Source organism: Oryzias melastigma, linkage group LG15 (assembly GCF_002922805.2).
Source record: "Oryzias melastigma strain HK-1 linkage group LG15, ASM292280v2, whole genome shotgun sequence".
Lineage (NCBI taxonomy): Eukaryota > Metazoa > Chordata > Actinopteri > Beloniformes > Adrianichthyidae > Oryzias > Oryzias melastigma.
Genome location: NC_050526.1, coordinates 9,396,675 through 9,418,717, shown reverse-complemented (window position 1 = coordinate 9,418,717; position 22,043 = coordinate 9,396,675). Strand labels below are relative to the sequence as shown.

At 37.4% G+C, this 22,043-nt stretch overlaps 1 protein-coding gene across 1 annotated transcript in view; it reads left to right on the top strand.

Moving 5' to 3' along the window:
- The window catches only part of hspa12a (heat shock protein 12A), a gene marked incomplete at its 5' end in the record, with an annotated part of 82,293 nt that extends 69,674 nt beyond the window's left edge, over window positions 1–12,619 (top strand). Inside the window, 4 exon segments of the mRNA XM_024296765.1 lie at window positions 4,058–4,162; window positions 4,246–4,504; window positions 8,581–8,684; window positions 10,596–12,619. Coding sequence (XP_024152533.1) covers window positions 4,058–4,162; window positions 4,246–4,504; window positions 8,581–8,684; window positions 10,596–11,227 — 1,100 coding nt within the window. The 3' untranslated portion in view covers window positions 11,228–12,619.
- Between the last annotated feature and the right edge of the window lie 9,424 nt (window positions 12,620–22,043).

The following is a 22,043-nucleotide window of genomic DNA, read 5'->3' as shown; positions in this document are numbered from 1 at the left end:
CTCTGTCCACAGGGTCCCTGCTTCCCTCATGTCTGATGCTGGCACACTTTTGATGGATGGCATGATTGTTTTAAAAAAAAAAAACTAACATCTCATCAGTGGAAAGTCCTCAGAGACCATCAACAAAAGCTGACTACAATTTTTAAGAAAAATAATTAGGCAGATTTAAGGCACACAGTGTAAAAACAGGCTCCTAAAAAATAACTCTAAAATTTGTATGCTTTTGACAGATTTTCTAAAGGATTCTGCCAATGGGATGAAAAAAGTCTCTAATTTTGAGAAAAAAGATTCTAGGGATGTTTTCTCAAACTAAGACTAATTTTATATTGTAAAACCTTCTTGATCAGATTATTTTTCTTGCAAAAAAGAGAAAATAAAACACATTTTCTTGAAACAAGGTTCTTCTTACTTCCTTCAGATTCAGTTTTTGCAGTGTAGCATTACCTTGACGAGCTTCCAGCACAGAAAAAATGTAAAGGTCTATTTAATGCAGGAGTGTCAAACTCAATCCCACAAGGGGCCAAAATCTAAAAAACACCTTAGCTCACTTATTGAACACTCTAAAATTAAATTTTTAAAACTTTAAAAACGTAACTTTTATGAACTTTATATATAACATGACCTGTGATAATGCTAGTGTGAATGCTGTAAGGCTGCTGGAGATGCTGAAACTGAAACCAGAAACTGAAATCATTTAGCTAAAATATTAGCTAAATGCCAATTTAGCCTAAAACGAAACAAACAACAAAAAAAACCTTAGGTTAGTCAAAACAGGTAGCATGTAGCTGAAAAAAATAGCCAAACTTAAAAATAGCTTAAATTGGCCAAAACAGCCAGCATGTAAATATTAGCCTAACTCCAAAACAGCCTAAAAAACTTCTTTAAAAAAGCCTAAATTAGCCAAAACAGCTAGTATTTAGATGAAATATTAGCTGAACTCCAAAATAGTCTAATAAATCTTAGTAAATTACAAAATAGCTCAAAAAGCTAGCACAATGGCAATTTTTTAAACTTAAAAACTTTTTAACATAATTATGAATAATAAAAAGGCAGGAATATTATTCCAGAATAAATCAACTGAAACCTTAAATAACTTTCAATATTTTATTTTCCATTAAAATATATTTTGCTAAAATTATACAAGTTAGAGATATATGCAAGATAACATCAGGTCATTAATAACAATAAAATAAAATGATCTGGAGGGCTGGATAGAATTACCCGGAGGGCCGGATTCGACCCCTGGTCCTTGACTTTGACACGTGATTTAATGTAACCACCTTCATCAGATTTACATTTGATTTCTTCTAAAGTTGTGTTACATTTTGTGTTGCACTAACCAGAGTTCTAACATTTAGTAAGATGCTGAAAACAGCTCAAAGTTTAAGGGATCCTCTTAAACAAACCAGAGTAAGAAATGGGTGGAGCATCACAGTTTTATGCAGAATTCCATTATTATTGAGGCTCTTTGGCTTTGAAGAAAACTTCAAATTTAACTAATAAATTAGTTTATATGTTTGACATGTCAGATCGGCGTAAGTGATTAAAGTGATAGGTAAAGTTTTAATCTACTGTCTGAGTAGTTTATCGTCAGATTGACATCTTATTGCATTTACATGTATTGATTTTAAAAACAATTGGGATTTTAAACTAATGTTGTCATATTTTTATTCACTTGTAAAAGAAGAAAAAGGATGAAGGAACACAAACCTCATAAAAATTATTGCATTTTAATTAAAGTCAATCTGCTGCAGCTGGAGGATCTGATTAAACACCTGATGATTTATTTTGAAAGGAACTTGAATGTGCTTTTGTCAAACATGAAAGAAGTTAGATTTGTTATAAATAGAAAGACTCAGTTGTAGAGAACATTTCAAAGCTATATTTTATAACTGAACGGCCACAAAAACATAAATGAAGTGTATTTTTCTAACTTTGAGTTGAACCTTTGTGGCTGTCGATGAGTTTCGGTCCATGAGAACCTGGACCAAATGGCTCTTTTGTGTTGAAGGTTGCAAACCCCTCCCTAACCCCTAACTACTAAAAAACTATATAGTGCTGGACTATACAGTGCCCTAGATTTTGAAGACAATTCAGACACGATGCTCACTACTTTTCTTTCCTTTTTCTAAACACCTCATATCACATCACCAATTTCACGAAGTCAAAAATCGAATCCATACAGACATTTCACGACGTTTATTTATGGCTCCACTGTGTTCTGATGGTGAAAATGTTAATAGTTTATTCAAATATTGCATTTAAACACGTTTTTTGTTCAAAATTGTTCGACCACAATCCTTTGTGGTCTATATTCGCTAATTTAGTGAGCATCGATGATCGCTAGTTTTTTGTAAAAAACTTTTGGGAAATTTCTAGTGCACTCGATTTTCTAATTAGATTCGGACAGCACTAGGAAATGGCAAACGCACAATAGAGTAGGGCTGTGTTGAAAAAATCGATTTAGCACATAAAGCTAAAGTCCGCTAGCTTGATGCTAACGTTCAGTAAAATTTCCCATAGGGTGGCTAATGCTAACGCTTGGTCGACCAAGAAAACACATTGCTGCCTAAATGAACATCTTTATTAACATACAGGCATTAATTTTCAAAACTCTTTTAAGGAAATATTTTTTAAAGTAACTAATCTGGGTCTAAAACATCGTTTTTTCCTTCATACTGTTGTCTTCTTCTTGAATAAGGTGTACTTCTAAAGCGTGATCGCCACTTATTGTCCAAACTGAAACGCCCTCCAGGAGAAGCAGAACAATGTTTCCAATGTTAATGATCTGAACATTTTAGTTAGAACTTCTCCTTTAGAGAATCCATGTAACTCTGGATGATATTAACAATCTCATTATTTCACTGATACATTTACAGTATGTGAACTGGATCAAATTAATATGAATATATTCAAATCATAAAGTAGATTTTAATGTATTTCTAAACAAATGTGTATAAATGTGCATAAATGTGTAAACTTAAAATTAAATTGAATTGAAGAATAAAAAAAATTGGAATTGAATCGATTCAGGCTCTTGTGAATCGAATCGAATAGTTTTTGGAAAATATAACCGATACCCAGCCCTACTATGAAGTGAGTAGGGGAGAATTCAGACATAGCTCTGCAGTTGCCTATGCCTGATTTAAATTAAATAAATTAATAAATGAGTCAAGCAAATTTGATGTGAAACTTGCTGAAAAACAAGGGAAAGCGAGTTAAATCAACAAAAGTAGTATCAGTTAGTGTTGGGTAATTCTTATTAAAATGAAAACAAAAAAGCGTTATTTCTTTGACTGTCATTAAACCCATCTCTTTTTAGTAATCTTTAGTTTATCACAGTTACAATAGCAACCTGCACTTCAAAAAACAGCTAAAATAAAAACAAAAACTGTCACTTTAAGGCTGTGCACCAAAGATAAACTTTTGTAGTACTTTATTTTGAAAGATTAATTTTCTTTATAAAGATAGACAAAAAAAAAATAATGTGCTCCTGATGACCTTTCACTTGGATTCGTGTCGCTTGCAGGCCAAGGTTTCTTTGACTCACTTTCCCCTCCCAGTATTCAGGCGGGGTGAGACCAGGAACACAGCCTCAGCTTCAGATCCATGAGCTAACCTTCTCATTTCAGGGGTTTGGGTCACCCCAGCCCTCATAAGGCGCCAGTCATGTGACCTGACTCGACCCTTGTCAGTACCTCAGCTCAGTCAGATTAGGCTCAGGTACAGCCAGTACTGATGCTCATGCTTCACATCAAACAGTCATGCTCCTTAACATGTGTTAGAAATGTACCTCTGTAATTTCAGCAGTTTTACCAAAATTACAAAACATTGATTTGACTTAAAGTCCAACTGGATGTTGATATAATTTAGATAATAAAGATGTATATCTTTCACCATCTGTAGCCAGAAGCTATCGAGGATCTCATCCATTTTTTATGAAGGATCTCTGCTAGTGAATATCAGACATGAAGCAGTGAAGCCAGCAAAGAGGACCTCATGCATATGCAGATGCTGCAGTCCTCAGCTTAACTGTTTTCATGTTTTCTCTCTTCAGGTGACCGTTATGTGGTTGTGGACTGTGGTGGAGGAACGGTGGACCTGACGGTTCATCAGATCCGACTTCCGGAGGGACATCTGAAAGAGCTCTACAAAGCCTCGGGTAATGGGGCTGCAGGGCGTAATTCTTTTAGCAGAGAGAGCTCGGAGTCATTCGACTCTCATTATCAACACATCTGTTCCCAGGAGGACCCTACGGCTCCATCGGCATTGATTACGAGTTTGAAAAGTTGCTGAGTAGGATCTTTGGCCAGGATTTCATCGATCAGTTCAAGATAAAGAGGCCGGCTGCCTGGGTGGACCTGATGATCGCCTTCGAGTCCAGGAAGAGAGCGGCGGCTCCTGACAGAACCAACCCCCTGAACATCAACCTGCCCTTCTCCTTCATCGACTATTACAAGAAGTTTAGGGGTCACAGTGTGGAGCACGCTTTGCGCAAGAGCAAGTGAGCTGAAAAAAGAATGCCTGTTAAAATATTATGTTTAAGGAGATGGTTTCCATGGTGATTAAAAGCTGATATGACATCGCTGAGGAAAACACTTTCAAAAACATCTGGATTTCTTCAAATGTAAAGGCTCCATTTGGCTCGTGCTGTTTTAAAGACATTAGAAAACATTTCCATTTGTTCTCCAGACGCTTGTTTCCTCAGCGCTCTGCTGTGGTCAGCAGACTCCATCATTTGTCTGCTGCTGGCCATGAATTACAACACAGGACCACAGCAGACAATCCCATCTATTACTCAACAGACACATTAACATTATGGAGACAACCAGACTTCAGAAATCAGACGTCAAAAAGTCTTTTACAGACCTCAACACAGCACTGATTCCTCTATGGCACCATTACCCGGAGGGCCGGATCTGGCCCCATCCGGCCCTCCAGATCATTTTATTTTATTGTTATTTTGATGTTGTTTTGTGCTCATTTATAACTTGTATAATTTTGACAAAATCTATTTTTATGGAGAGTAAAATATTGAACGTTATTTAAGGTTTAGTTTGATTTATTCAGGAATAATATTTCTGCCTTTTTATTATTCATAATTATGTTAAAAAGTTAACAGTTTCTAAGTTTTAAAAATTGGCATTCTGCTAGTTTTTTGGATTATTTTGGCATTTACTGAGATTTTTCTTGGCTATTTTGTAGTTTAGCTAATATTCCAGCTACATGCTAGCTGTTTTGGCTAATTTAGGCTTATCTTTATAAGTTTTTTTTTTTAGGTGGTTTTGGATTTAGGCTAATATTTACATGCTAGCTGTTTGGGCTAACCTAGATTTTTTTTTAAAGATTTTAAGGCTAATTTGGCATTTAGCTAATATTTTAGCTGGCTATCAACAGTGTTATCAGTTATCTTCAGCAGTCAAATTCAGTTTACAGCATTCACACTTGGGATTTTGGACCTTTGTGCAAATGAGTTTGTCACCTCTGCTATATGGGGAATCCGAATGCACGACAATGTTTAAACCCAACATAACCCTCTTTCATGGTGACTCCATCAGCTCAACGAATGTCTCCACAAGGAGGATAAGTCTTTAAAAATTTAAACAATTTCTGACCCAGAGAAGCTGAATGGAGAACAGTTCTGAAGGCACCTGCAACAAATCTTTGACTATTGTCGGTTAATATTAGGGCTGTCATTTAATCGCTTTAATCTTCATAAATTAATTACAGACATTTTAGCTCATCGTTTATTTAAAATCTCATTTTTGCATCGAATGGTTACTTCTATTTTAGTGCACACCTGAGGCATAATCCCGCTCAAACAGGGCCGGTCCAGGGCATAGGCGACCTAGGCGGCTGCCTAAGGCACCATCTGCTGGAGGGGGCCCCAAGTTGGAATAATTTTTTCATTTTTTAATTTTTTTACAGTTTCACACACTGCTCATTTTGTGTAAAAATGTTTTAAAAAAAGCTAATAATTTAAAGCATGAATAAAATAACTCAAACGTGTGACATAATCAATAATTTTGCCTGGTGCTGCGCCCCTCTTTGCCTGACACAAGGGGTGGGGGGTGTTATCCATTAGTGTTTCTTTAAAACTTTAAGGATTAAAAAGCAGCAAAACAAGCCTCCAGGGACAGCTTCAAGGTCAAAAAAGAAAGGAAAAGGACAAAAAACAGACTCAAAGCAGAAGTTTGTCTGTTTTATTTACATTCAATTGCTTGGAAATTCACTCCCCCCACCACCATTTTGGTTGATAAATACTTTTGTTTTTGGTCAGGAAAGAAAATTTAACTGGCGATCTAGTTTTCTTTTTTTTTTTTTTTTTTTTTTAAACTCTTAACAACAGAAGTCCTTTAACCTTTAAACATTGAACTCTGGAGATATCTGTCTAAAGATCAGAGAGAGTCATACCAAATGTTAGTGCAGTGGTTAGCCCTTCCGCCTGCCACTGTACATGTTAGGGGTTCGTATCCTGGCAAGGGAGAAGTGTTATTATGCTAGAAACATTTTTAAGAGATTATTATTTAATTATGAGAATAAAAATTATATAAATACTTATTTTAACATATTCCAGGCAGCTACAGTTGTTCTTTTTTGCATGCAGTTATATTAATGTGTGTGCATGCTTGTGTGTGAGGGGGCAGAAATCACGTTTCTCCTAGGGCGCCATGCTGCCCATCACCGGCCCTGCGCTCAAACCATGGTCATTTAAGAAAGCTATAAATATTAGATGAATTATTAGAACTTCAGTGTTGTTATATTTTTGCAATTATTATTTATTTTTACAAAAGCAGATTATTTCAACCGCGACCAAGGTCACAGCTGTTTGTAGCACTTCCAGTCTCTGGAAAAGTGATCGCCATGAGAAGTTAAACAAATGATCATTTCAGAGGTAAAGTCCACCACGTAGCGATTGTTTTTGTCCAGATGATAAGGCTAAAGTTAAAAAAAAAGCAAAAACAGTCCAAAGTCTAAATAGTTAAATTATTCTTAGATTCTCTATTTCTTTTCTGCTTCATCACAGTCTTTAAAATGATCAAAGTCACCCAAACAGGTTAAATTATTTATAAAATCACTCTCTGGTCTTTTCTACTGTCTTGCTGTTGTGGTAAACTGTAGAATAAGTTACATCACCATTTAAATTGTGGTATTAATGTAAAGTTTTAGGTCTTTTTTTTTTGCTCAGAAAAGTTTTCTCTTTTTTATGTGGTAGATTGGAGAATTTCGATTTTTGATCACAAATTTAAACAAAGGCCTTTCACAGCAATTGTTAGGTTAAAAATCATTATGATTAAATCGATTAAATAATTAGTCACGATTGATTAATCGCACAAAAATAATGGCATGACAGCACTAGCTAAGATATGTGGTTTACATTTTTTAAAACAGCAGCTACATCTTTGAGAGCCTGCAGGACAAGAAAACACTTTAATAGTGTTATCATCAACAATCACCTATAAACGTCACAGCTATTTGATCTTTGGTGATGACATTGTTAACTTGTGTGTTTTAGATCTTCTGTTTAGTTTTAATTTAAACATTTTCTTTTACTTACTTTATATAAAATGTGTGATAGAAATTGTGATGGGTTTGAGTCACACACATCGCATTATTTTGCGTTCTTTGTTTCAGTAATTTTTTATATACAAGGAAGTTCTTTTTTATGTGTAAATAGATCAGAAATTAAAGAAGATTCCTGTGTAGGACTGTGGTCTATGGCTCATGTTACCAGTGATGCCTTCTAAATCTAAAATGTGGTTATTAGTCATGTTACATGAGGTTGCTTTCTGTTTACAGACCGTATTGGCCTCCTTAAGTTTCAGCTCTTGTTGAGGGGACGTTTTGATTCCAGATTCTGAAATCTGTGCAGTTCACTTATAACTTATGATAATGATGATTTTTTTTTTTAAGCATTTCTAGCAATACAGTGGTCCATCGGTATAAGACAGTTCATTTATCACAGTTTTGCTGATTTTTAGAGCAGTTTTGGATCCTTTTTTTAAATAACTTTTTTTCAGTGTGTTGTGTTCTGCACCCTGATTGGCTGTCAGTGCCATGCCTCCTGTACAGAATGCGTTCAAATTTACATAAATCTTCGATCAGATCTTTGCTCTCATTCCATAATCCTAGACTGTTATAATACAGACTTGAACTTTCAGATGTTATACAAGAGAAAAGAATGAAAATGTTCATGTCAGTCTTAGAAATCTATAGATGGTGTGAAGTGATGGGTTTTACAACCTTTGAACATCTGCAATTTTGATAAAAACTAAATTAACTCCTTAGCAGATTTCACCTACCACAGAATATTTTTATTTAACTCCAACGATCAATGAAGTAACAGCAAAAAAGCTAACTTTGATTCTAAGTATAGAAAGAAAAAACAGTTCTAGGTCACAGTCTGACATCCTGTTTTTTTTAGCATTTTACCTACATTTGAAGCAAAGATTAAACTAGAGAAAGAAGCTCTTAAATGACAATGGCATGCATTTTTAAGTCCATTTGCTTTTTTTACTACATGGATTTGTGCTGAATTCAAATTACTGACACATTTTCCTGTCATTTTGTCCTGTGTAGTGTGGACTTTGTTAAATGGTCGTCTCAGGGGATGCTGAGGATGAGTCCAGACGCCATGAATTCCCTCTTCAAGCCCACCATAGACCACATCATTCAACACCTCAGTAAGATCCTTCTATGATTTGACTGTTTGAGATGTGAAGACACAAGACAATCACAAATACAAGTCAGATGAAGAAAGCATGAGATTAAGATGGCCATAGCATGCATAAAGCAAATTAAATAATGTAATTAAAGTGATTCTGAGACTAGAAGAATCTTGTGTCTAAAGCTGACGTTTAAAATCTCCCTCTAAACATCTTTTGATCCATTTTTAAAGTCTTTCCAGTCGTCTTTTAATCATAATGATGCTGTTTTTTGACAAAATTAAAAACCTGGGTTGCTTTCTAGGACATAGTCTCTGCAGAGCAGCAGAAATTCATCCGAAATTCACCTCTGAGTTGTAGGGGGGACTGTTGGCACATAGCAACCCCATCCCCCATTCCCCTCCCCCATTGCTGAGAGCATGGAGCTTGAGGCCCACCCAGTGAATTTTCACAGCTACAACCTTTTTCCATTTCTTCATCTGCTCCTGATTTGCAAAGATTTAAATAAAGAAATACTCAGAAATTTCAGTTTAATTTTCTTTATGTATGTCATCTCAAGAAAATGATACACACTGCATTTTTCATGGGAGTGGGTCTTTAAATAAGTTTGGAAAACTTTCAAAAATGTGTATTTGATGATTTGCATTCTCCTAAGCTGAAGGAATGTTTTTGTTTCTCAGATATCAAACAGCCACGGTGGTTTAAACGTCTAGTCTGCATGATTCATGACTTCCTCTAGCAGGAAAATGGGTCACATTACTTGAGCTTGGATTGGTCTGCATGGAGTTTAAATGGCTCTCTCACACTGCACAACATTTGTATTTTATGGATTCTCCTTTTAAAAATGGTCGCCATAAAATAGAATGGAAATCCCTTTGATTTTGGGGATCACTGTCAGGAATATGTGGGAACCAAAAGCTTAAAAAATGGAAAAAGATGAAAAATAATGTACAAACAAAAAGGGTGATAAAGCAGAGGAACCTGAGCTTAAGGCTAGATACAGAAAAGCAGAGAGGATGAGACTGTACGAAAATATGTTGAAAAAACACAATTTCTCAAATACATTGTTTCATTAAATCATACTTGTGCAAACAACAACAAACCAGCTGTTGCGATTCAGAAATTTGGCGACAGATGAGAACAATTCTTTGATTTACAGCAGATAGGTTCAGATTTCTGTCACAGCACTAGCACTCATCATCATCAAAGGAGATGTCGGCATTGGGATTAACAGTGTTTAATCACAACACAAAAGTGTGGGTAATCTGATACATTTATTTTTAATGTACAATTTTGGGTGTACATTTTATTTTGATTGTAATTATTCACAGATAACAGATAGTCAGCAAATACTGTAACAAGAAAAAAAATAATCAAAATTGATTGCGATACATTTTTTGTAATCAATTCCCAGTCCTAATATAAAGAAAATTAAGCTTAAAATTGTATTTCTGATTTGGGGGAATGGGTGGGGGAAGAAGGGTGAGCAGGGTTGCTCCGCCCCAATGGTGCCGCCCACAATCAAGATGTGAATGTCTAATGAACTACTCTGCAGAATTTATGTCCTATAAGACAATAAAATGTTTTATTTTGGCTAAAAATGGCATAATCATCATTAATAGATCACTGGGAACACTTGGAATAGATAAAAGCTGATAAGGGATTTAAAGAAACTCCTCTGTGAATGTCAGAAGAGTGTTGAGGATTTGCTGGGCCCAATTTTGACTTACATTTAAGAATCTATATTCTATAATCCATATTGTACAAATATATAATCACGCTAAGTGACACAAATACGTACATAAATAATCATATTTTAGCTGGTATGAGTCAATATTGATTTGTTACCTAAAGTAGTCATGAAGTAGATCATAGGAATGGATGTACCCCTTTCTATTTGTCGATAACTTTGTGTTTTTCCTCTCATAGCTGAGCTCTTTGAGAAGCCGGAGGTGTGCGACATCAAGTTCCTCTTCCTGGTTGGAGGTTTTGCTGAGTCGCCCTTGCTGCAGCAGGCCGTGCAGAACATGCTCCAGGGCCGCTGCAGAATCATCATCCCTCACGACGTCGGCCTTACCATCCTCAAAGGCGCCGTGCTGTTCGGCCTCGACCCCAGCGTCATCAAGGTCCGCCGCTCCCCGCTGACCTACGGGGTCGGCGTCCTCAACCGCTTCGTGGAGGGTAAGCACCCGCCGGAGAAACTGCTGGTGAAGGACGGGACGCGCTGGTGCACCGACGTGTTCGACACCTTCATCGCCGCCGACCAGTCTGTGGCGTTGGGTGAGCTGGTCAAGCGGAGCTACACGCCAGCGAAGCCTTCCCAGCAGGTCATCGTCATCCATATCTACTGCTCCGAAAAGGAGAGCGTGAGCTTCATCAGCGAGCCTGGGGTCAGGAAGTGCGGGACTCTGCGCTTGGATGTGAGTGGAACAGAAAGCACAGCGCAGCGCCGTGAGATCCAGACACTCATGCAGTTCGGTGACACTGAGATCCGGGCCATGGCGGTGGACGTCTCCACCGGACGCACCGTCAAAGCTGGCATTGACTTCCTCAGCCACTAAGTACGCCTTCAGAAAGATTCTGTTCCCGAGGGAAACCATGCAGCTTACACTCAAACACAGGAACTGGTGGTCATTACTAGGGATGGGCGATATATCAGAGCCAGTATCGGTATTGGACGATATTTGCATCATTTTAGATTATCCGTATTGGTCCGATATCAAAATTTCCACCGCTATACTCCACCGATATTTCTCTTTTACTTTGACCGGGGGTTACAGTCCTTGTTTAGCACTGGTGTTCTCCCCTCCCCCCTGTACGTCTTACGCTAGACGGGGGAGGGGTCCCAGCATGCTTTTGGCTGTTCAAGCAACACGATAGCTGCGATTCCATTGACTCTGAAATTTTGAAAATTGGATTTTTGATAATAAATTATCCTAATGGAAAGATCACAATAAAAAAACTTGCATTCTTAAAAATAAAAAGTTTTTGCGCTTAGAGGAGGTGGTTTTCGGGGAGTGTTGAAATAGACATTTTTAGCAAAACTGTAATGGAAACACTGTTATTCGCACTCCCAACTCGTCAAATATGGACGAATGGTTCGAGCCTCCTCCACATCACTTTTTGACAATTAGGGTAACTCCAACTCGCCATTTTTGGACCACATCCACCTGTCTTGCCCTCTGGTTGACAAAAAGGAGCTGCTTGGACTGGTAGCTATGTTAAAAACAAAGCTAGCAGACCGCTAGATGTTATATTACTAATAAAGAAAAAGAAAAGGAAATCTCTAAACTTTATTCTAGACTAGGGGTCGGCAACTTTAACGGTAAAAGAGCCGTTAGGACTCGTTTTCTCCTGATCAAAACCCAGAAGGAGCTGTTTAGTCTTACTTCAACCTTTAATAAATTTGGATTTGCGTTCATGACCTTCTTTTTATTAATAATAAATATGAATGATGTCTATATTTGTGGCACGAACAAAAGCAAAAATATAAAAAATAATATAGAGTCTCTAAAAATGTGTTTTTTTTTTAATACTTAATTTTAAAATAAAAAATGCTCTGTGCCAAACAGGATCATCTCAGTTCAGCTCTGGGCAGTTATTAACCAGTGTTGTGCAGTATAAGATAACATGTGCTTTTAACTCATAAAAGAACAAACATTTTTCCAAAGTTTTGCTTTGAATATAAAATGTGTTCATTCCGAAGGTAGCTTTGAGAAAACAAGACATCTTCAGGTCAACATCAATGTAAAAACCTACAATTTATAATTTTAACTAATCTAAATTAAATGAATTCTAATTATATAATCCTTACTTAAAATAATAGCTATTTTCGTTTTTTTTGTTTTCTTTTTTTTGTTTGTTTGTTTTTTTCCTCTCTTATACTGCTGGGTTTTGTTATTTTAGTTTGGGGTTGGACCTTGCTAGTCTTTTGCGGACTTTGTTTTTTTGTTTTGGTTAGACAGCCATTAGCAGGAGCTGCTGACTCAGACGGTCGACATGTCTGGATCAGCAGTCCCCATGACTTATTTTATGATTGTCCAAGGAGCCACCATGGAGATATAAAAGATCCACATGTGGATCTGGAGCCGCAGGTTGCAGATCCCTGCTCTAGACACTGAAATCTCTGTATCGGCAAATATCAGCTATCGGTCACAGTTGCACAGAAAATACTAGTTATCGTATCGATTGTAAAAAATGATATCGGCCCATCCCTAGTCAATAGTGCATCCGCGGCTCAGTCACTCTCTGATAGAGACCAGTTACTAAACAGGCTAAAGCTACAACCTGAGAATTATGAACCCTAGAAGAACAAAAGTTCACTCTTCTCTCACGTTTGATTAAGAGCCACACGGTATTATCTCCGTACGGTGTTCCCTAGTATACCGCGGAGTTACGATCCAAACCGCAATAGGTGAAATCCACGAAGTACAATGACAGATATTTTAAGGCGGTAAAACTCTTCACTATATGCTTGAAAACAAAAAAAGCATAAATATTGTACTGAAAAAAATCTGCAAAAAAGTGAGACCACATAAAGATGAACCGCAATATAGTGAGGGAACACTGTAATAGCAACAGATCCTCCGTCTAAAGCAGGGGTCCCCAAACCCTTTCTTGTGAGGCCCACCTAACTGTTTTCTTCTCTGATGGGGGGCCGGGGTCGGTTTGTAGATTAGCAGAAAAAGTGTAAGAAACACAGCCTAAATGTAAACATTTAAGGTTTTCCAAAAAGCCACACATAGCCAAATTTTAAATAATTAATGAATGTAATATTCATAGAAAATAATACAAAAAAAATAGATCAATAGAAAAATATTACAAAAACATTTTAAAAAACTAGATATAAACTGTAGCATTACCTGCTATAATGCTGGTGTGAATGCTGTATGTGACCGCTGAAGATGCTGAAATGGAAACTAAAAACGCTGAAGTCATTAGCTGAAAACCCTAGCTAGCTAAATATTAGGGAAATGCCAATTTGGTTAAAAAACTGAAAAAATCTAAATTAGCCAAAACAGCTAGCATGAAGCTGAAATATATGCAAAATACGAAATTAGCCAGAAAAACTGGTAAAATGTGTAACATTGCCAAAACAGCTAGCTTAAAACTAAAATATTAGCTAAACTCCAAATTAACCTAAAAACTGAAAAAATCCTAAATTAGACAAAACATCTAACGTGTAGCTGAAATATTAGCTTAACCCCAACGTAGCCCAGAAATCTTTAGTTACTGCCAAGACACATGTTGAAAAAGCTAGCACAAAAAGAGCAGATTATTTTAATAGCTGAAAGAGCTGACGATCTATGGACGCCCAAAAAATAATAATAAAGAAAAAGTGAATCACTAATAAACCAATAAATAATCTTCTCCCGTCATAGTTCAGACTGCAGAAGAGTGGAATAAAAAGTCACGTTCTGTGTGGTTCTCAATCAGCGTGTCTGGAGGGCCGGACCAAATGCGCCTGATCCGGCCCGCGGGCCGTAGTTTGGGGACCCCTGGTCTAAAGGCAGAAGTCCTAGATTTGAGCTTTAAAACCTAAAAATTTGAAGCTTATCTGGTTTTCTTTCCCAATCCTTCCTCAGCCATAATGTCTTCCAGGACAGCAGTCCAGATTTAAGCTGTGAATCCACCTGACGGTTGTTCCTCTGAGTTTCTTTGCTATAGCAGGTCGTCGTTCAGCCATTCCTTCCAGCTCTTCACATTCAGAGATGGCTGCTTCCCTTTTCCAGCTAATACTAGAAATGACTATTCGGTTTAACAATCTAAAATAATCTTTTGTGAATTTACACCATAACTGTTTTAAGGACTGTTGCTTTTGACTGAAGCAACTTCTGCTTGTTTGTTTTTCTTATAGCGTTTCTGTAATTAGATTCCTCTCATCATGTCAGACAGTTATTGAGCCGTGGAGCTTTTCTTTAGTCGTACTAACCACAAAAACAAAACATTTCTGAAAGCAAACCAGGAGAGAAACTGAAGCTGAATTTATGAAAGAACAAAAATGTGAAACTAAAAAAGAAAAACAGAATAAATTGCTAACTTGAAACATGTTTTTATCATTTATTATTATGTTATCACCAACATTCGAGATCTATAATTTATAAATGTGTTGTTCCTCGTGATTTTTGCTTTTGTGTTGTGTATTTTGTAGCTATTTTTATTAGCATATTCTGCTTAGTTCATTTTTGTAATTGTTAACATGATATTTCCAGCAGATTCTGGTCTGATCTGCTGGAATTATCATGTTAATGGTTGAAAAGTTACAGTACGTTTAATATTTTGTGTTTAAGCGTCACTGACGACGCCTCAGGTGTTAAAGGGTTAACTCGAGATTTAGCTTCATCAGTTTTTTTGTTTTTAGTTCTTACGTTTTATTTCTACAAACGGTTCGGTTCTCCTGGTGGAAAGTTCTGCAGACATTTGGAAAGTCTGGAAGTCTTTCAGAGCGATTCCTTGTTAACGACGCACAATCACACACATCAGATAATAATGCCATCAAACATGCTTACCTGCTGCCTTTTTGTGCTCAGAGTCGTGCACATGCGCTTTCTCCGCTCTGCAGCATCTTCAGCTCCGCTGCGATTGCATGACGAAGACGCCAAATGTAACAAAGGATTTCTGTAAATACAAACGCTAAACCCTGTACAGATTTGTATCATTGTCTGAGCAGCTTTAGAGGATGTGTGTTTTCATGTGGACGTTTCACAACTGTTTGTGTCACCAGCTGTACATGCAAGCCGAGGAGGAGGGAGATAAGTGTGTGGCTTTCCTTTTATTTTGATTTTCTTGCAGTCACCATTTGAATACCTCATACTTAAGGATCTTCAGTGAAGTTGCTTTGAATCTGTTCACTTTGATCCTGCATCACATCACTTTATTTTGAAAAGCTAAAGATCCTCTTCCACTAGAAAGAACTGAAGCCATAGACGTTGATATAGCAATTAGACTGTACTTATTTTTACACTGTGGACCAACTACATCACATGTGTCAAAGTCAGGGCCCGGGGGCCGGATCCGGCCCTCCAGATCATTTTATTTTATTGTTATTAATGTCCGATGTTATCTTGCGCTTATTTTTAACTTGCCTTATTTTGACAAAATATATTTTTATAGAGAGTAAAATATTGAAAGTGTTTAAGGTTTAAGTTGATTTATTCTGGAATAATATTCCTGACTTTTTATTATTCATAATTATGTTAGTTACAGTTTTAAAGTTTAAAGAATGGGCATTCTGCTAGCTTTCTGGAGAATTTTGGCATTTAGTACGATTTTTTTTTTTTTTTTTTTATCTCTTTGGTGTTTAGCTAATATTTCAGCTACATGCTAGATGTTTTGGCTAATTTAAGCTTTTTTTCATTTTTTTAGGCTTTTTTGGAGGTAGGCTAGCATTTACACACTATCTGTTTTGACTTACTTTGGCTTTTTTAATTTTTTAAGGATATTTTGAAGTTTAGCCATTTTTTCAGCTACATGCTAGCTGTTCTGGCAAAGCAAACGTTTTACTTTTTTTTGTTTTTTTAGGCTAATTTGGCATTTAGCTAATATTTTAGCTGTCTATCATCTTCAGCGTTTTCAGCTTTTAGCGTCAGTGTTTTCAGCTATCAATTTCAGCATCTTCCTCAGCCAAATTCAGCTCACAGCATTCACACTAGCATTATCACAGGTAATGCCGTATATCTAGTTCATAATTATGTTGATAAGATACGGTTTTTAAAGTTTTAGAGTGTTCCATAAATGTCTGTCCTATTGGGCCCGCGAGCTAAGGTGTCTTGTGGATTTTGGCCCCCCGAGTGATTGAGTTTGACACTCGTGAACCACATCCTCTCAATAATTTAAACCTGAAGAAAATCTTTACATAGACTGTTTGGAATGGATTTCAAGTGATGTGAAGATTACTCAGCCAATCTGAGGTTCTTCGCTCTGAACCAGAAATCGTGGAGATCAAACTGAAGTCAAAGAGCAGCGTTAGATCCAATCACCTAAAGGGATAATACTGCAGGTGTGATCTCTACTGACACCAGGAGCTGCTGCTCACCTGTACAGTGAAGGATAGGATCATGTGTGAAGATGCTGTGAATTTGCAGATATCTTTGTGGTCCCAGTGAGACCAGAGAGAGAGAAGAGTCCCCCGTCAAGGTGAAGCGGCAACAGGAACCCCTGCAGGGCCTGTTTTCAGTGATAGTTGGTTTGATCATCAGAGGTCAAATCTTTAATCGAACTCCAGACAAAATGTAGCTCGTTCCTCATCCGTCAGTATTACCTCCAAAAAGAACCCAAAACTCTGCAGAAAAAGAAGAAACCTAGATTCTGTATCAGGACATATCATCACTGTGCTTCCCACCTTAAAAGACACACTGTGTTTACACAACCCCCCAAAGATGGAGACACGTTTTGTGACTTGTTTGGATTGATATATAAGAGAACTGGACTGAGTTCTCCTCCAGAAGTACCTGCTGGTTCCAAGAATAGAGAAATAAACAGCTATTAACTTTTCTATCAGTCAGATGAGCATTCTGGCTCTGATCCCTTTTATCATGTTCTTGATAATTCTCTTTATTTACGATATTTTTTTAAAAGTTATTCAAGTTATAAACTGACCAATCAGATGCCTCGATGGAACCATGTGGTCTCACGTTGAACAGCCAAAGTGTTTGACAGATTCTCCTGAACCTGCTTTCAAGTACAAGGGGCGTGGCCTTCCATCATGCTCATTCCTGATTGGTGAGAGTGGTTGCCATAGAAACCTGGACGTCACCTGGCTCCAAAATGGCAAGAACCATAACGCAAAAAATGCAGACTGAGTTGAAGTCATTTCCTGTGATGTCACACTCACTGTCTCCAGTTCTCGTAAACAGTCAATGGTTGTTTGCTTTTTTTTTGGTTTTGTAAAAATTGACCAGTTTTTGTCATGGAGTTGCAGAAAATCCTCCATTTGTTTTTCTTGCTGTTGGCTCCGACTCAAGCTGACTTCCAAACAATCAGCGTTGGACTGATTAGACTGCATCTGATCAAGTTGTGGAGTGAGACTGAGTCCTATCAACACCTGTGCTGTCATGAGAAGCCATAAGAGGAGTCACTCAAATGCTGCACACCAGGAGATGTGAAACAGCAAAGGAAGATCAGAAAAGCCTCACAATCACTGAGTCACACTCTGATCTGGAGCGTTCCTGAAGGCCTCATCCTTGTTTGAACTGTCAACTGAATCTTTTATTGCTGCACAAGCTGCAGCGCCCCCTACTGTCCTGCACTCTCCCTGCAAAGCATGACTTGCATGTGTCACATTCAGCCCAAATGACCAGCACAAGAAAAGGCTTTCACTGGTCCACAGATTCATGCAGTGATGATGATGATGAGATCTTCACCCTTTTCATTTTAACTCTGCACTGTTGTTCTTAACAACTAAAGGGGTTTATAGAATAAAGGAAAGTGAAAAGAAATACAAGTGTGACAGCTCAGACCAGACCAGAGGTCCTCAACCTGCAGCTCTGGAGCCACATGTGGCTCTTTAATTAAAGAAAAAAAAAGTTCCTAGATGATAAAATGTAACTATAAAGTAAAATGTGAGAAAGTACAAAAGGGGGAAAAAAGTCCACAATTGGACGTCAGTGCATATCAAAGTCGAACTACAACATTTGGACACATTTTTGTGCGTCCTGTACTACAGAAAATCATTGGACGTCAATGAGAACAACAAGTATTAAGGCGGACCGGATTATAAAGAAGATTTTCTTTTTTTTTTTTTTTTTTTAATTAAGTTATTGTGTCACGGGTCACTTATTTAGCTTGGATTCCATTTTGGTTTGTTGGATTCACATTTCTGGAAGAAATGCACCAACTACAGTAAAATGAACTATTTTTATTTAATCACTGTTGATATTACTCTTGCTAATACTACTTTTACTGCATTGAGATGATCATATGTGACAGGGAGTCTTTTATTTTGAAAGGAACTTATGTGAACTTCTCTCAAAAGTTAAAGGGGCCCTACCATGAAAATTCTACTTTTTGAGGTTTAAGTGTGTTCTACTGTTCATTCCAAAGTGGTATTCTGATCCGTTCATGCATTTAAGAGTAAAGCTCTAAAAAGCTGCACATTCTGCAGCAGCCCCTCCCCCACCCATGAAATTGAGCGGTTCACATCGTGCTGACGTCAGCATGATGTGAATCCCCCCCTCAAGGAAGAATCTGGCCTGCAAGCTCCGCCCCCAGACTAAAATGAACACACACCCACTTTCTTTGTGGAGCTGTGAGGCCGAGGTAATTATCCTCTGCTGGACTGTGGCTCCTCCTGGGTTGTAGTCAGTGAGAAATGAACCCGATTGGTTCTTTGTGAGCTGAAGGTTGCAGACCTCTGGACCAGACACAAGCTGGTCACAGAGAAATGTAAATCATGGTGGTGGAGGAATGATGATACGGGCTTGGTTTGCATTAATACATGCTACTGTCCTGAAGTCCTCTTTAAAGCAGAGTATGTGAAGGTTAAAATGAACATTAAAGCAGGAGAATAACATGACGCTCTGTTCTAGAAGAATAAAATACTACTGTGGGACTTCAGAGAGTTGTAGAATAAATACCTGTTTTTGCTTCTGAATTTTTGAATCTGTTGGACAAACTGCGTCTGCATTTTGTTTTGGTTCACAAGACCAACGTTTAAATGTTTTCCAGTCATCTTCAGGTGATTTAGTTGAATGTTTTTGTTGTCATTTTGAACATCCAAACCATCCCTGAATGAAGACAAGTTTGAAAGAGACAATAAAACTCACATTTCTGAGTGAAACCGGAGGCTGACAGCAGAAATCTGCGTACTCAGTCACTTTGAAGCTGGCTTGAACCATTTAGAAGCTAATTATTGTTCGTGATATTCAAATAATCAGATGAAGAAGCCTCTAGTTAGGATCACTCAGCTCAGCCACGCTTCTATTGTTAATACAGAGATGCTTGTTTTCTGTCTTACAGGTTTGTTCTGTTTAACCTGTCAGGAAGTCTCCAAATAAACGTGAATATTTCAAATGATTTTGTTTAGCCTCTTTTGTTTCACTGTACACCAGAGCTCCAGTGTTTATGTTGTAACTTTAACCGTTAACATGATAATTCTAGCAGATTCTGAAGGAGAAAAGCGTCTTGATGAATATGTTTAAGATTCTGTGTTTAAGATAGGCTCCAGCAACCCATGTGACCCTAAAGGCTGGTTTATACTTCCGCGCGATTCGTAATCGCTCACGTCGCAGTGGTCGTTCAGCCATTGGAGGAGAATCGCTCCAGTCGCTGGACAATCTGACACCTGCTGATGATGTCACCCGCGCCCAGAGTGGAATCGCGTTCACATCGCGCCATTTAATCTGAATTTATTTCAACGATTAACAAACGGGATGGCGGAGCATGCTCGCCTAAGAAAAAATCATCTTTTTAGCTCTGCTGTGGAAAATTTGAATAATCCATGTTTAAAAAAGACAAATATTGAACTTTTACAAAATGAATTATTGTCTTTTTTAAACAGATACCATGTTTGAATGACTGTAGCTAAACATTTAGCCATAATTCATGATACTAATTATTGTACTTCTCTTCAGGACTATGTTGGCCAAATTTTCCACAGTAAAAGTGTCTGAGACAGAGTATGTAGTCAACATAGTCCTGAAGGGAAGTACAATAATTAGTATCATGGTTTATGGCACAATTTTTAGCTACATTCATTCAAACATGGTATCTCTGTTTGAAAAAGACGATAAATCAATTAGTGAAAGTTCAATATTTGTGTTTTCAAACATGGATTATTCAAATTTCCCACATTAAGTGTCTGAAACAGACAGAGTTTGTAGTCAACATAGTCCTGAAGGGAAATACAGTAATTTGTATCATGGATTATGGCACAATTTTTAGCTAGTCATTCAAACAATGTGTCCGATATTTTTACTATAAACGTGTCTGATAAAGGATTTGTAAGTAGCCAACAGTCCTGAAGGGAGTATAGATTATGACAATATTCATGGCTACAGTTGAAAATTGAAAAAATAAATAAAAATAATTTTTTTTGATTTTTCTACAGTAAAAGTGTTAGTAAGGAATATTTATAAGCCCCATATATACAGTGTAACTGACACCAGGCGTATTTGCTCATGTACCGTAATCCTGAGAATACGAGCGTACCAAAAATTTAGGAACGGCTGACTTGACCACACAAATTCGTACGACAGCTGGCTTGACGGCAGTATTTTAAAGAGTAGGATTATCTGAAATAGTTTGCTTTAAATAGTTTGATTTTCGTCAACCTAACTAGCGCCGGTGCTTCGCGGCGGAGAAGCGCTTTTCTTCACATGGATGTGCTCTGAAGCACAGAGGTTTACATTTAAATCCAAGTGATACTTTACTGTTTTAGCATGACGTTTGTAAAGTTATAAACCGATGTTGTTGTGTATTTCCGAGCGCTACAAGCAGTCACCGGTTTAATCTCCAACTCATCACGTCTTACATGACAGCATCGCCCTCTATTGGCTGGCGGTGGTATTACAATAAACCACATATGCTGGTCATAGCAAATGACATGTTAGGACAGCTCACTTCCTAGTGAGGGTTTTTTTTAATGCATTTTGCTCTTGACTGCCACTTCAATGCAGGTTTTTTTTTTTAGATCAGACATTTATCACAAATGGGATGGAATTATAATTCATTTTTGAATGTGTTTTAAGTTGTTGAAGCTGAATTTGCAGAAATGGCAAGTTTGGAAGCAAAATGAAGACATTTTTATTTTTATTTTTTTTACAATTTGGTAAAATCTCTGTGTTATTCATACTAAGTAAATTTCATAAAAATGCTTTACTTTTACTGTATATTTTTGTTGACTAAACATCTACTATAATTTAGTCGACTAAAATTTGACTAAAATGAATAAACATGACTAAAATGCGACCAAGCTAAATCTTATTTTAGTAAAAAGACTATGACAAAAGCTAAATTAAAATTTGTTGTCAAAATTAACACTGGCACAAACACACACACCCATAGACAGGCAGACACACAGACAGACAAACAGACGGACACACAGACAGAAATACACACACAGACAGACATACAGACAGACTCAGAGACAGACAGACATTGGGCACACTTACCAGATATGGTCACATGGGGTGGGTCTGCAATGGGAATGCCTCATCAACAACGAAAACATAAGGGCTTGTCTGATAAGGAAGGAGGTTCCACATTATTAGGCAGACCAACATTTTCAAGCAATGTGGGAAAGAAAATGATCTCTGCTGCTGAGAACCAGGAAATAGTTGAATATCTTGAACAAGCTATGAAATGACCTTGGATATTTTACAAAAGGCATCAGGGTCTTGAATATTAGCCCTAACCCTAGTCCTGGCTCCAGAGTGGGGC